Source organism: Eublepharis macularius, chromosome 12 (genome assembly GCF_028583425.1).
Source record: "Eublepharis macularius isolate TG4126 chromosome 12, MPM_Emac_v1.0, whole genome shotgun sequence".
Lineage (NCBI taxonomy): Eukaryota > Metazoa > Chordata > Lepidosauria > Squamata > Eublepharidae > Eublepharis > Eublepharis macularius.
The window spans coordinates 20053616-20065834 of NC_072801.1; the positions used below are offsets into that span (position 1 = coordinate 20053616).

At 51.4% G+C, this 12219-nt stretch overlaps 1 protein-coding gene across 4 annotated transcripts in view; it reads left to right on the plus strand.

Annotated features, from left to right (window-relative positions):
• The window catches only part of LOC129338367 (acyl-coenzyme A synthetase ACSM5, mitochondrial-like), a 33613-nt gene that overhangs the window by 9225 nt on the left and 12169 nt on the right, over nt 1-12219 (plus strand). For all 4 annotated transcript variants that reach the window (XM_054992524.1, XM_054992521.1, XM_054992522.1 and 1 more), the window contains 5 exons: nt 7150-7377; nt 8142-8352; nt 9005-9212; nt 10500-10643; nt 10896-11052. In XM_054992524.1, coding sequence (XP_054848499.1) covers nt 7198-7377; nt 8142-8352; nt 9005-9212; nt 10500-10643; nt 10896-11052 — 900 coding nt within the window. In that variant the 5' untranslated portion in view covers nt 7150-7197. The remainder of the gene's footprint in view (nt 1-7149; nt 7378-8141; nt 8353-9004; nt 9213-10499; nt 10644-10895; nt 11053-12219) is intronic.

Genomic DNA, 12219 nt, shown 5'->3' on the forward strand with positions numbered 1-12219 from the left:
CCTGGTGCAACAGAGGATGGCCTTCCTGCAGACCTTCTGCTGAGCTGGAAGTGACCTTCTGCTGGCCCGGAAGTTATGATTTTCTGGCCTGGATGTGACGTTTTCACGAACCAAATGAACTGGTTTGCAAACCAGGGGCAGGTTTGTGAAAGTTCGTGGTTCATGAAATTTGACGAACCACGAACTACATGGTTCAGTTTTTTCCCAGTTCGTGCCCATCTCTACTTACGATTGCACTGAAAAAATATTAATGCAGGGGTTTCTTCCCACCTTTTCAGTATTGCCTGGCTGATCTCAGACTGATATAGACCCTTTTATTCTCACAAACTTTCTAACAATAGTTTGAAAAACTTACTCCAGATAAAAACGCTGCAACACAAAACCAGAATATGCCTTCAAGTGATTCAGTGTGATGGCTTGCCCTCTAGTGTGCTTTTGGAAAACAGAAATTAATAGATATGAAGGATGACTGGATGTTCCCAGTTTTGTTCCTTTTCACTTATTATTCATTTATTTTGAAATCCTATGTGCTCCCTCTTTAGAGACCTGCTCAGGAAAGTTCACAAAGTGAAAAACATGACAAAAACTGCAATATAAGAATGATCAATATAAAAATAAGCCATGAAAACTAATCAAGAGCTCACCAAGGGCATAAAAACCGCCTAAAAATAAGAGGAAGAACCTGTGTGGTATAGTGGTTAGAAGGCTGCACTGTGACCAGGAAGACCCAGGTTCAAATCCACACCTGTCATGAAACTTGCTGGGTGACCTTGGATTAGACTCTCACAGGGGTGCTGTGAAGATATAATGGAGGAGGGCAGATCCACAATCACCAACTTCTGAGTTCCTGGGAGGAACAGAGGGTTAATAATAACACCTGTTTTTAATAATAACAGGACAACTTACCACCCATTTAGAGCAGTTTACAAAGTGTGTTATTATTATCCCCACAGCAATCACCATGTGAGGTGGGTGTGGCTGAGAGAGCTCTGGAAGAGGTGTGACTGACTCAAGGTCACCCAGCTGGCTTCAAGCGGAGGAGTGGGGAATTAAACCTGGCTCTCCAGATTAGAGTCCTGCCGCTACACCAAACTGGCTCAAAATGAATTTAACTAGATTAAAAAGTGAACCAAATAAATAAAATGATCGTCTTCGTCCTTCTGTGCAGCCCCACATTGGGACTGCGCAGGCGCAGGCCAGCCGCGGAAAAGATTTTTCTAGCTCTAAGAGATGTGAGGGGGACGTTCGGATCCACCGCGCATGCGCGCCGGTGTTCCCGCCAATTTTGAATGCATATATATCCGAACGTCCCCGGCATTCCCTCAGTTCCTTTTTCGCCGCCGTCGAAAAGGTTCTTATTGTCTAGCGTTCGTTTCAAGCGTCTCTTCGGAGTTTTGGATCGTTTCTTCTGCTGGTCGGTATTTTCCCCTTGTCATCTGTCGGGAGATACCGTTCATTATGTCGCAGACATCTTTGTTTAAAAAGTGTCATAAATGCGGCACTAAGATGACCCATTCGGACGGCCATGAGCTCTGCCTCATCTGCCTGGGCGAGGGGCATGTTGTCGAGCGCTGCTCCATTTGTATGTCCTTCACTCCGAAGGCAAGGAGTGATCGGAAGGCCAGGCTCCGTGCCTTCTTGTGGGATGCCAACCTTCTCCCCCCCAAGCCGTCAGGCTCTTCGGGAGATAGGCCGCGCTCCGCCGCTCCGTCACCGGCGCCGTCTCGTAAGTCGCCAGAGCCGCTCCCCTCGGAACCGACGGGGCAACCCGTTCCGGAGGCCCGTCCTGATTCCGGTTCCGGGGATCGTCCTTCGAGCCGGAAGGCCAAGAAGCGTTCCGCGCCCAAGCCGAAGTCCTCCTCCAAGCCTTCGGTTCCGGAGGCTGTTTCGGAGCCCCCGTCCAAGAAGGCCAAGGCGAAGTCGAGGGCCAAGGACCGTGCATTGTCCCCAGCTCCGACTGTGCTGCCTGGTTCTCCGGCCGAACCAGTCCTGATACCCGACGATGTGGTGAGTCTCCACACCCCGTCGCCTCCTTGCACGCCTCCTCCGTCGGTTCCCGAGGAGTTTATGCCGTTTCCGCCTTTCCCGGAACCGTTCCAATCTTTTGAGCACTCCCTGCCGTCCGCCCCGGCGCCTTCAGAGGCCTCCGTTCCACTGCCGTCTACCTCGTCGGTTCCGATGCCTCTTCGCTGGCCTGCCCCGGTGCCTGCTCCTCTGCCCCCTTGCCAGCCGGTCGCGGGGGTTGGGAACATGACCTCCTGGCAGGATTTTGTGGCGTGGTTCCAGCAGTCGCTGCCCTTCCTGCAACATCCGTCGGTTCCGATGGTCTCCGTTCCGGCTCAGCCAGTCGGGCTCCCAGCACCCGCTCCTCCACCTCCGGGCTTACCTCTGCGACCGCCGGTTCCTGCAACTTATCCGTCGGCCCCGACCGCTCACCGGTCTTCGGTTCCGACGCAAACCTCGCCGGAGTTTTCGGATTCCGAGGATGATGAAGGTCTGGCGTCACCGTCGGAGTGCTCTTCAGACGCGGCCTCGGATCCTTCCCCGGATGACACCGTGGGTGGGCCCCGCTCATCGTCCCCGAATGACGATTACAGGCTATTCTCCGAACAAATGGTGCGGATGGCCGCCGCGCTGGAGATAGACGTCTCCTCCACGACCTCCAAGCCCAAGAGTAAGCTGCTGGAGGCGCTGTATTCCGGGTCCCCCGCGTCGGTGGCGTTTCCCCCTGTGGAGGATTTTGTTGATAACGCTCTCGCGCTCTGGCAGGCGCCGGCGTCCCTGTCCGCGACGGCAAAGAAGGTGGAACGGTACTACCGTTTAAAGCAAGATGATTGCCCGTACCTCTTCAATCACCCGAAACCCTCGTCGATCGTGGCTGAGGAGGGTCAGGCTCGGTTCCGTTCCGGTTCCTCGTCGGCCCCGGCGGACCGAGAAGGCAGGAAGCTGGATGGCGTGGGCAGGAAACTCTACTCATCCGCGTCTCTGGGATTCCGTATTGCCAACTTCCAGGCCATAATGGGTTCCTATAATCTATTCCTGTGGAAGAGGCTGTCCTCTTACCTCTCCGACCTCCCGGAGGATCGCCGCCACCTGGTTAAGGCCCTCCAAGCCGAGGCCGTGAAGCTGTCAAAACAGCAAATGACAGCTGGCAAGGACGCCGCCAACTCTGCAGCGCGAGCGATGGCAACTTCGGTGGTCCTGCGTCGGCACGCCTGGCTCCGGTCCACGGCCCTGCCTCCAGAGAAGAAGGCGAAGGTGGAGGACTTCCCGTTCGAGGGGCCCCAGCTCTTCTCGGAGAAGACGGATGAGTCCCTCTCCCTGATGAAGAAGAATCAGCAGACGGCCAAGTCCCTCGGGGTCGCCCCCTCAGCCCAGTCGTCGGGTCCGAGGTATCGCTATGGTCGGTTCCGATCCTACCAGACCCCTTACCAGCCTTACCAGCAGCGTCAAGGGCGCTTCTTCTCGGGCCAGTCCTACGGTCACCGATCCTACTCTGCCCAGCAGCGTCACCCTTCCAGGCGCTCCGGCCGGTCCAAGGGCAGGCAACAGCCCTCTTCGCCCAAGCCTTCGACCTCGGCGCAGAAGCCCTCGGTCTTCTGACTGCGCCTGAACGCTCCCCCGTTGGCCTCCGAGGGTGCTTCCTCTGCTGCCCAGTTTCTGGACAGGCTTCGACCTTTTTTGCCCTGTTGGCAACGTGTTACTTCTGACGCTTGGGTCCTGTCCATTGTGGCCCATGGTTACAAGTTAATGTTTGCGGATGCACCCCCTCTCTCTCTCCCTCCCCGTTGTTCTCCATGTTGTGATGTTGTGTTACACAATAATGTTATGGAGTTGGTTACCAAAGGTGCTGTCCGGGTGGTCAATGTCTCTACTTCCCCATGGGGCTTTTACTCCAGATACTTCCTTGTGGATAAAAAGGGTGGAGGTTCCCGGCCCATCTTAGACCTTCGAGGCCTCAATGGTTATTTGAAGGCTGAGAAGTTTCGCATGCTGACCCTGGCGCGAGTCATGGAACTCCTGGAAGTGGGCGTCTGGCTGGCCATTCTAGACCTGAAGGATGCCTACTTCCACATTTCTATATTTGAGGGCCACAGGAAATACCTGCGGTTTGTGTATGGGAATTCTGTGTATGAATATACAGTGTTGCCCTTCGGGCTAGCCTCTGCACCCAGAGTGTTCACAAAGTGCATGGCCACCGTAGTGGCATACCTGCGGTCCCAGGGTTGCTTTATCTACCCGTACCTGGATGACTGGCTCCTGGTGGGACCCTCGCCTGACTCTCTCCAGGCCCATATTGCCCTCACTTTGTCCGTGCTGGCTAGGCTGGGCTTGGTGGTTAATGGGGATAAGTCTATCCTGACCCCAGGCATGGCCATTAGGTTTATTGGGGTCCATTTCAATTCCCTGCTGGGTAGAGCCTACCTGCCCCCTGACCGGTTGGCCAGGCTTTCCGCTTTGGCCCGGCATTTTATGCATTGCCGGTATCAGACTGCCCTTTTGGTTCAGACTCTGTTGGGCCTTATGGCCTCCACCACAGGGGTGGTTTTCTTTGCGCGCCTGCGTATGAGGCCTCTGCAAAACTGGTTTGTCCGGAGGTACAACCCCCTCACCATGGGTCAGCACCAGAGGTTTTCCATCCCCAGGGTGGTGCTGCGCTCTCTGGCCTGGTGGACTGTCCCTGGGAACCTGTCTGAAGGTTGTCCTTTCGGCCCCTTCCTAGCCGAGGTCACGGTTTATACCGATGCCTCCAACTTGGGATGGGGGGGGCGCTGTGGACAGCTTTCGGCTCAGGGCATCTGGTCCCCATCTGAGGCATCCATGCATATCAACCTTCTTGAGCTTAGGGCGATCCGTTACTCCCTCGCTTCTTTTGCAGATGCCATTCGGAACAGGAGGGTTCAGGTCCTGTCGGACAATACCACGGCCTGCTACTACCTCAACAAGCAGGGAGGGACGGTCTCGCTCAAGCTCTGCAAGGAGGCAACAACTCTATGGAATTGGGCCATGGTCAACAACGTCCTTCCCAGAGCCGTGCACATTGCCGGGGATCTCAACACCTCGGCGGATGCGCTGAGCAGGGTGTTTCTGCCTCAGCACGAGTGGTCCCTAAACAGGGTTTACCTCGACCAGGTTTTCCGCACATGGGGCACGCCGTTGGTCGACCTCTTCGCCACTGCCCGCAACAAACAGGCCCCGCTGTTCTGCTCCCGGGCCGGCATTGGCCGCCACTCCCTAGGGGATGCCTTCCAAATACCTTGGTCCCCAGGGCTCTTTTATGCCTTCCCGCCCTTTCCGCTCCTGTACAAGGTTCTTTCCAGGGTCAGGGCCTACCGAACCCGCTGTATCCTCGTTGCCCCTCGGTGGCCTCGCCAGGATTGGTTCCCCCTTTTGCTCTCCCTGTCCCAGGGGCGATGCCTCCCCCTGCCTCACGCCCCGGACCTCTTAACCAGGGACGGGGTGTGGCATCACGATGTGGCTGTACTGAATCTGGCTGCCTGGCTTCTGGGCAACCGGGAATGAACCTCTCTTCTGGGGTGCTTGGGGTGATCTTGAATGCCCGGAAACCGTCCACCAGGTTGTCCTACCAGAGGAAGTGGTCACGTTTTTCCCGGTGGTTGGCCCCAAAGGGGGTTTCTCCCTTTAGTTGCCCGCTCCCTGTCATCCTGGACTACCTCCTGGATCTCTGCTCCCAGGGCCTTGCGTTTTCCAGTATTAAGGTCCACATGGCTGCAATCTCTGCCTTCCATGAGCAGATTGATGGGAAGACAGTTTTTACTCACTGGCTTTCCAAGCGGTTCCTGAAGGGCCTGTTCAAGACCTTCCCTCCTAGGGCCCATCCCATTCCGCAATGGAGTCTCTCCCTGGTTCTCTCCCGGCTGATGCTCCAGCCCTTTGAGCCTCTATCTTCTTGTCCCCTACCTTTGCTCACTCAGAAGGTGGCTTTCCTGGTAGCGATCACGTCCTCTAGGCGTGTTGGGGAGCTGTCTGCCCTGCGGTGTGACCCTCCCTTCCTGCAGTTTTTCCCTGGTACTGTCATGCTCCACACTAGCATGGAGTTTCTGCCCAAGGTAGTCTCAAGGTTTCACCTACAGCAAAAGGTGTTCCTCCCTTCCTTTTTTCCAACACCTTCATCCCCAGGGGAACGAGCACTACACACATTGGATGTAAAGCGTGCTTTATTGTTTTATTTGCACCGCACCAAATGTTTCAGGAAGTCTCCTGCCCTGTTTGTGTGTTACTCTGGCCCTCGCAAGGGCTCACCTGCTTCTGCCCAGTCCATCTCTCGCTGGATTGTGTCTACGATTAAACTTTGCTATCGGCATGCTGGAGTCCAGTGTCCCTTGTTGGTTACCGCTCATTCCACTCGAGCGCAAGCTGCTTCTGCTGCCTTCCTACGAGGAGTGCCGCTCCGGGACGTCTGCCAAGCTGCGACATGGTCCACTGCAGACACTTTCATCAAGCACTATTCTGTGGATGTGCATGCACGACGTGACTCGGCTGTGGGCACAGCTGTCCTGCAGTCCTTGTTCAAGTAGACACTCACACCCGCCCCCATTGGTGAGATGCTAGTTACTCTCCCAATGTGGGGCTGCACAGAAGGACGAAGACGATAAACAGGGTTTCTCACCTGTAACTGTTGATCGTCGAGTCTCTTCTGTGCAGACACACATTCCCTCCCGCCTGCCCCGCTGTGAGTGCTTGGTTTCTTCCATTGTTTCTCCGGCGGCTCAGGTGAACTGAGGGAATGCCGGGGACGTTCGGATATATATGCATTCAAAATTGGCGGGAACACCGGCGCGCATGCGCGGTGGATCCGAACGTCCCCCTCACATCTCTTAGAGCTAGAAAAATCTTTTCCGCGGCTGGCCTGCGCCTGCGCAGTCCCAATGTGTGTCTGCACAGAAGAGACTCGACGATCAACAGTTACAGGTGAGAAACCCTGTTTATCTCCACAAAAGAGCTCTAAGGCTGCTGGGCACACAGCTGACTTTTATGTCACCTTCAGATACGTGAGTCCCAAGCCATGAAGGGCTTTAAAGGTCATAACCAAAACCTTAAACTGGGCCTTGGAAGCCAATGCAAACCCTTCAGAACAGTTATACTATGCATTCCAGGTAATAAATTATATATTTTTTAATATTACAGAGGGACAAAGCTGATTGAAGTTTTCAAGCTGTTCTATGAGCTAGCACCATGCAGGTTCTCTTAAAATGCTTCTGGAGTCTGCGGTCACCTTGCCTATTCCAAGCCAAGAGACACTTCACCTCTCCCCTGGTCTCATACTATGAAGCTATAAATCTGTGTGAAAAGGAAGTGCCTGAATATTTCAACTTTGCAAGCGATGTCCTGGACAAGTGGTCGCAAATGGAAACGGTATAATGCTTTGTTTGATTTGGGGGAACTGGTCCTTTGCTGGTAGGAAACAAGACATCCACGATCATGAGATGCAAAAGTCATATGTGAGACACAAAGCCTGTACCATGACTCCTCCCCACAGTCTAGCATGCAATGAAACTAATGGGCTTATCCAAATTTGTGCTAAAAATCCCCTGCTAAGCTAGTTCCTAAAACTTCACTGCTAGGCAAGAAGAGATCTGGAGAACAGGAAGAGGCCAAACTAGGAGCATTTCGATTTAGCAGATGGCCTCATGATGAGACAATATATTTAATGGGGGCTGGAAAGCAGCAGCACAAAGAAGCAGCAGGTACATTGGTGGGACCATTAGTAACAGTAAAAGAAAATGAAGCATTAGACATAGAAGGGTATTTTTTACAAATGAGTACCTGCTGTATCTTAGTAGATCTTCCAGCAGTGTGTTTTAGGGTAGCTTTACAACAGTTTTGCAGCACTGTGACCCAGCAGGAGACACACTGCTCTGCAGGCAGTAGCCAGTTGCCGTTTCGTCTAAAGGATGCAAAAGGGCAGTCTGGAAATAAATGTGTTTTGTAATTCTGTTCTTCACCAGGTCTTCCTGGTAATAAATAGTTCCTAGTTAAATGCAAAATCATCTAGCTGATACTGTTCTGGTCTGTTCCTGCCCCCATTCCCATCCTTTATGACACACGCACAACGTTGTTACTTTTTTAAAAAAACAACGGCTTGCTATCTTATTTTAACTTCTTGAATTGTCCACTAGGATGGAGAGAAGCCTCAGAATGCAGCCTTCTGGTGGGTCAGTGATCAGAAGGAAGAGGTGAAGTGGAGCTTTAAAGAGTTGGGAGTCTTATCCAGAAAAGCTGCCAATCTGCTGAGCGGCCCATGTGGCTTACAAAGAGGAGACAGAATCATCACAGTATTACCTCGGATTCCAGAGTGGTGGTTGCTGAACGTGGCTTGTATCCGGACAGGTAAGCAAGCAAGAGAGAGAACTTCTCTCACTTTGAAATCTCAAATGGAACGTTTTAGAAAGTCTGTATTCCACTACCACCACCACCCCGTTGGCAACCTGAGGTCCCTTTACGTAAGTGCAATATGTATTGCAACTGCCCTGAGTCAAGAGTTACATCAAAACAGAATTGCCTTGTCTTAAATTTGTGGCACAGTATGATGATCCACTCCATTTGTCTAACTACTGCCAAATGAACATTTAAGATTCAGATACCTATGGAAAACAAGACCCCAACAGCGTGGTGCAAACAAAGCACTATCTCCTCCAACAAACAAAGGTGCAAACAACTCCTTTCCTTCCAAGCAGCAGAGTGAAGAAAGTGCCCAGATTTCTCAACTAACTGAGCTGCACAAACTGCACTATCACCACAGCGTAGAAACAGTCAACCAAACAAGCATGGGCTCTTACTGTACTGATTTAAAATAAATCACTCTACGTAGCTTCTGTCAAGAGAGAAGGTAGCATGCGTTGCTGTCTCATTCTCCTTCTAAGCTGGAATTTAGAACTTAAAAGCTTGGAAGGGAGAAGGAGAAAGCACTGTACACCACCTTCATAGTTTGGAGTCCACAAAGCAGGCCCTCCACTCACTTTATTCTCTACCTCTGTTCTAGGCATCGTTTTGATTCCAGGGACATCCCAACTGACTGCTAAAGACCTTTTATACAGACTCCAAGCTTCTAAAGCCAAATGTGTTGTGGTTACCGACTCGCTGGCTCCTGAGGTGGACTCTATCGTGTCCGAATGCAACTTTCTGAAAAACAAACTTCTTGTGTCCGAAGGCAGAAGAGAGGGATGGCTGAACTTTAAGGACCTATTCCAGTAAGTATTGCCATAGCAACAGGTTGTCTTTTTGTATTTTTGGTGATAAACAAATTATGTAGGCTCCAGAAACCTAATTAAAGGATTCCGTGTTTGGGCCATTAGCAGAGTCTATCGTTTGGCATAGAAAGCATGATTATAGGTGGTTGTGAGCTTGTGTGTGTGTGTGTGTGCGCGCACAGGAGAGAAAATAATAAATCATACACTTGCTTTATATTTAGAAAAGAAATAAGAGTTCTTTATTGTACTCTGATAGGAAAGGAGAAGAGAGAGATCTAGGCTTGACATTCCCCTGCCAGGGGCGGGGGATCCCTTTCTCCCACCTTCTTCCCCCATCCCAACTTACCTGGTCAGCAGGGGGCACGCCCCTGGGTGCCCTCCCAGTGGCATGGGCGCACCCCAGGGCAGCATGGTGCACCCCTCACCCTACCATGCTCCTGTGCCCAGTAACAGGCCCGTTTTGACCTGAATCGGGCCCGCGGGGGGGCATTCAGCCCTTTGGGGAGTGGTGCGCACTCTTGGGCTGCCCTTTGATGCACGGGATGATGTCACTTCCCAGAAGTGATGTCATCACACATGCTGGGAGCTCTGGAGAACTCCAGAGCCAGGGCAGGGTGTCAACGCCCTAGTTTCCCGCCGGGGACTTAAGGGACCTGGCAACCCTAGACAGATCCTAACTACCTTTCTAGTCTAAGGATGGACATGGATGCCAAGACAAGTCCTGCATCCATACTGCCAAAATGGAGGGAGGAAAAGGCAAGACATGTTGCCTGGAACAATGCCAGGAAGAGAAGGAGTGAGAGGGAGGAAGTCAGGAGGAGAAAATTCTGCGAATAGCAATCTACATATCAAAGGATGGTCAGAGCAGCAAGCAGTAAACAGAGTGCCCTGACCTCTCTATCTTTCTAACTCTTTGGTTTGCCCCCCTCTGAAACCTGAGGAAAGGGACAGCGCTGAATCCTCCTCTTTCAACACTTGGAATGTTGAGAACAGGCATGAGGCCCCACAGCAAAATGGCTGCTGATGGGGGGTGGAGGGAATAGCTAATCACAAAATGGCTGTTGTGGGCAAATCATAAAATGTTGGGAGGTTCCAAACCATTTCTTATGACAGAGGCACCTGTTTCAGAACGAGTGCTCCTATAATTCTCCACTGCCTTTCTTTGCTCAAGCAAACAAGGAATTTAATAAAATACATAATTAAAACAACAGAGACAGGCCAATTAAAATTCTGCCAACATAAAAGATGACAGATACATAGCAATACATGCATGTGCTTGATTTTAAGAGCGGCACCCGATGAGCACAATTGTGTTAAAACCAAGAGCAGCGAACCCATGGTCATCTACTTCACAAGCGGAAGCACAGGGGCTCCGAAAATGGTTGAGCATTCACACTGCAGTTACGGCATCGGCTTTACGGTCAGCGGCAGGTAAAGTCCACTGACTTCTGGGCACGTGCAACAGGTTATGGACTGGGGAGACTCAAACGTTGGGCAGAAACACCAGAAGGGGTAGAGAGCTCGGTGCATGATTTTAAAAATGGATTCAGTGAGTTGATGCTGAATGAGTACATCTGACCGAGTACAGTTTATCCCTCCTCCTTTCCAGGAGCTCACTCCAGAGTCTCCTGCAGCCCTACCTCAACAATTGATTCCAGATACGTTTTGTTTTTCTCTGTACAGATACTTGATGAACCTGACCCCTTCGGATGTATTCTGGAACACGTCTGACACAGGGTGGGTCAAGTCAGCCTGGAGTAGTGTGTTTGCACCCTGGATCAATGGATCGTGTGCCTTCGTGCATCATTTGCCACAATTTGAACCCGCTGTCATACTGAACGTAAGAACAGTAGCTCCAACAGAGGGTGTATGCTATTCAAAAGCTCAGAGATCCAGAGCTGATGTAGACAAGGGATTCTCGCATTTTGTCACAGAGAGGCCCCATTCCAATATGGTTTAAACAGAAAAAAATCTGCAAGAGGTCCACTGAATCTGGACATTTTGTACAACAGATCTCTGCACGTGGATTGCAAGCGAGTAAAAGCAGGAGGTAGGATTGTACCTGTTCGTGCCTGCTGGCCCTGTCCCTTGTATGCATTAAGTATAATATCTGAAAAAGCGTACACACATACAAAATATACACAAAGGCACTGTACATAGGACAAGGTACCCTAAGAAGTCAAATTCCAGTTGCACAGACATTTACTTCAAAGAAATGTTCAAAAGTACAGGTGTGTATGAGAGATATCCTGAAACCCTATCATTTGCACAACACTTTCAATGTCTGAAATGCTTCACACTTGCTGTAAACCTACAACAGCCCTATAAGGTAGGCCATTATCATTACCCTGCCCTGGCTGGGCAGGGGCACAGGAACTTTATGGGAGAGACAGGATTTGAACTATGGAACAGACAGATCACAACTCCTTTAGTTAGCCACTGGGCTACACCAGCCTCTGTAGTCCAATCCATGGTCTAGCAAGGCTAACCTCTTGTCCTGCACTCTGCAGGCAGGCTGGGTCTAGGCTCCATTGGAGTAAGGCTGCAGGTTTGGCTGGCTAGACTGATGCTTGTAGCTGGAGTTTGGAGCACAGAGCTTGCACCCAGTGGACCAGTTGATCCAGCAATGCAGTCTCCCCAAGTCTCAGGCTAAATAGGCTGGGTTTTGATGAGGCTCAGCTGCGCTTGCTAGCAGGTGTGGAAGCTCCTGTGCTGTGCTTTGGCCAGAAACAGAGGTGAAGAGAGAGAGAAATGAACACTATGGAGGTAGCTGCCACTGAAACCATGTTATTTTAAGCTGCAGAGCCAATCAGATCTTCAGGAGCCAATCAGAAGTCCTGCTAGGCAGGACTGAAAACATTTGGTAGGCAACAAGAAAGGTATCAGTGAGCACTACGGTGCCCTTGGGCATCACCTTGGGGACCCCTGTAATACTGACCATAATCGACCATTTTATTTATTTATGCCATTTACAGTCTGCCTTTCTCACTGAGGCTCAAGAGGCAGA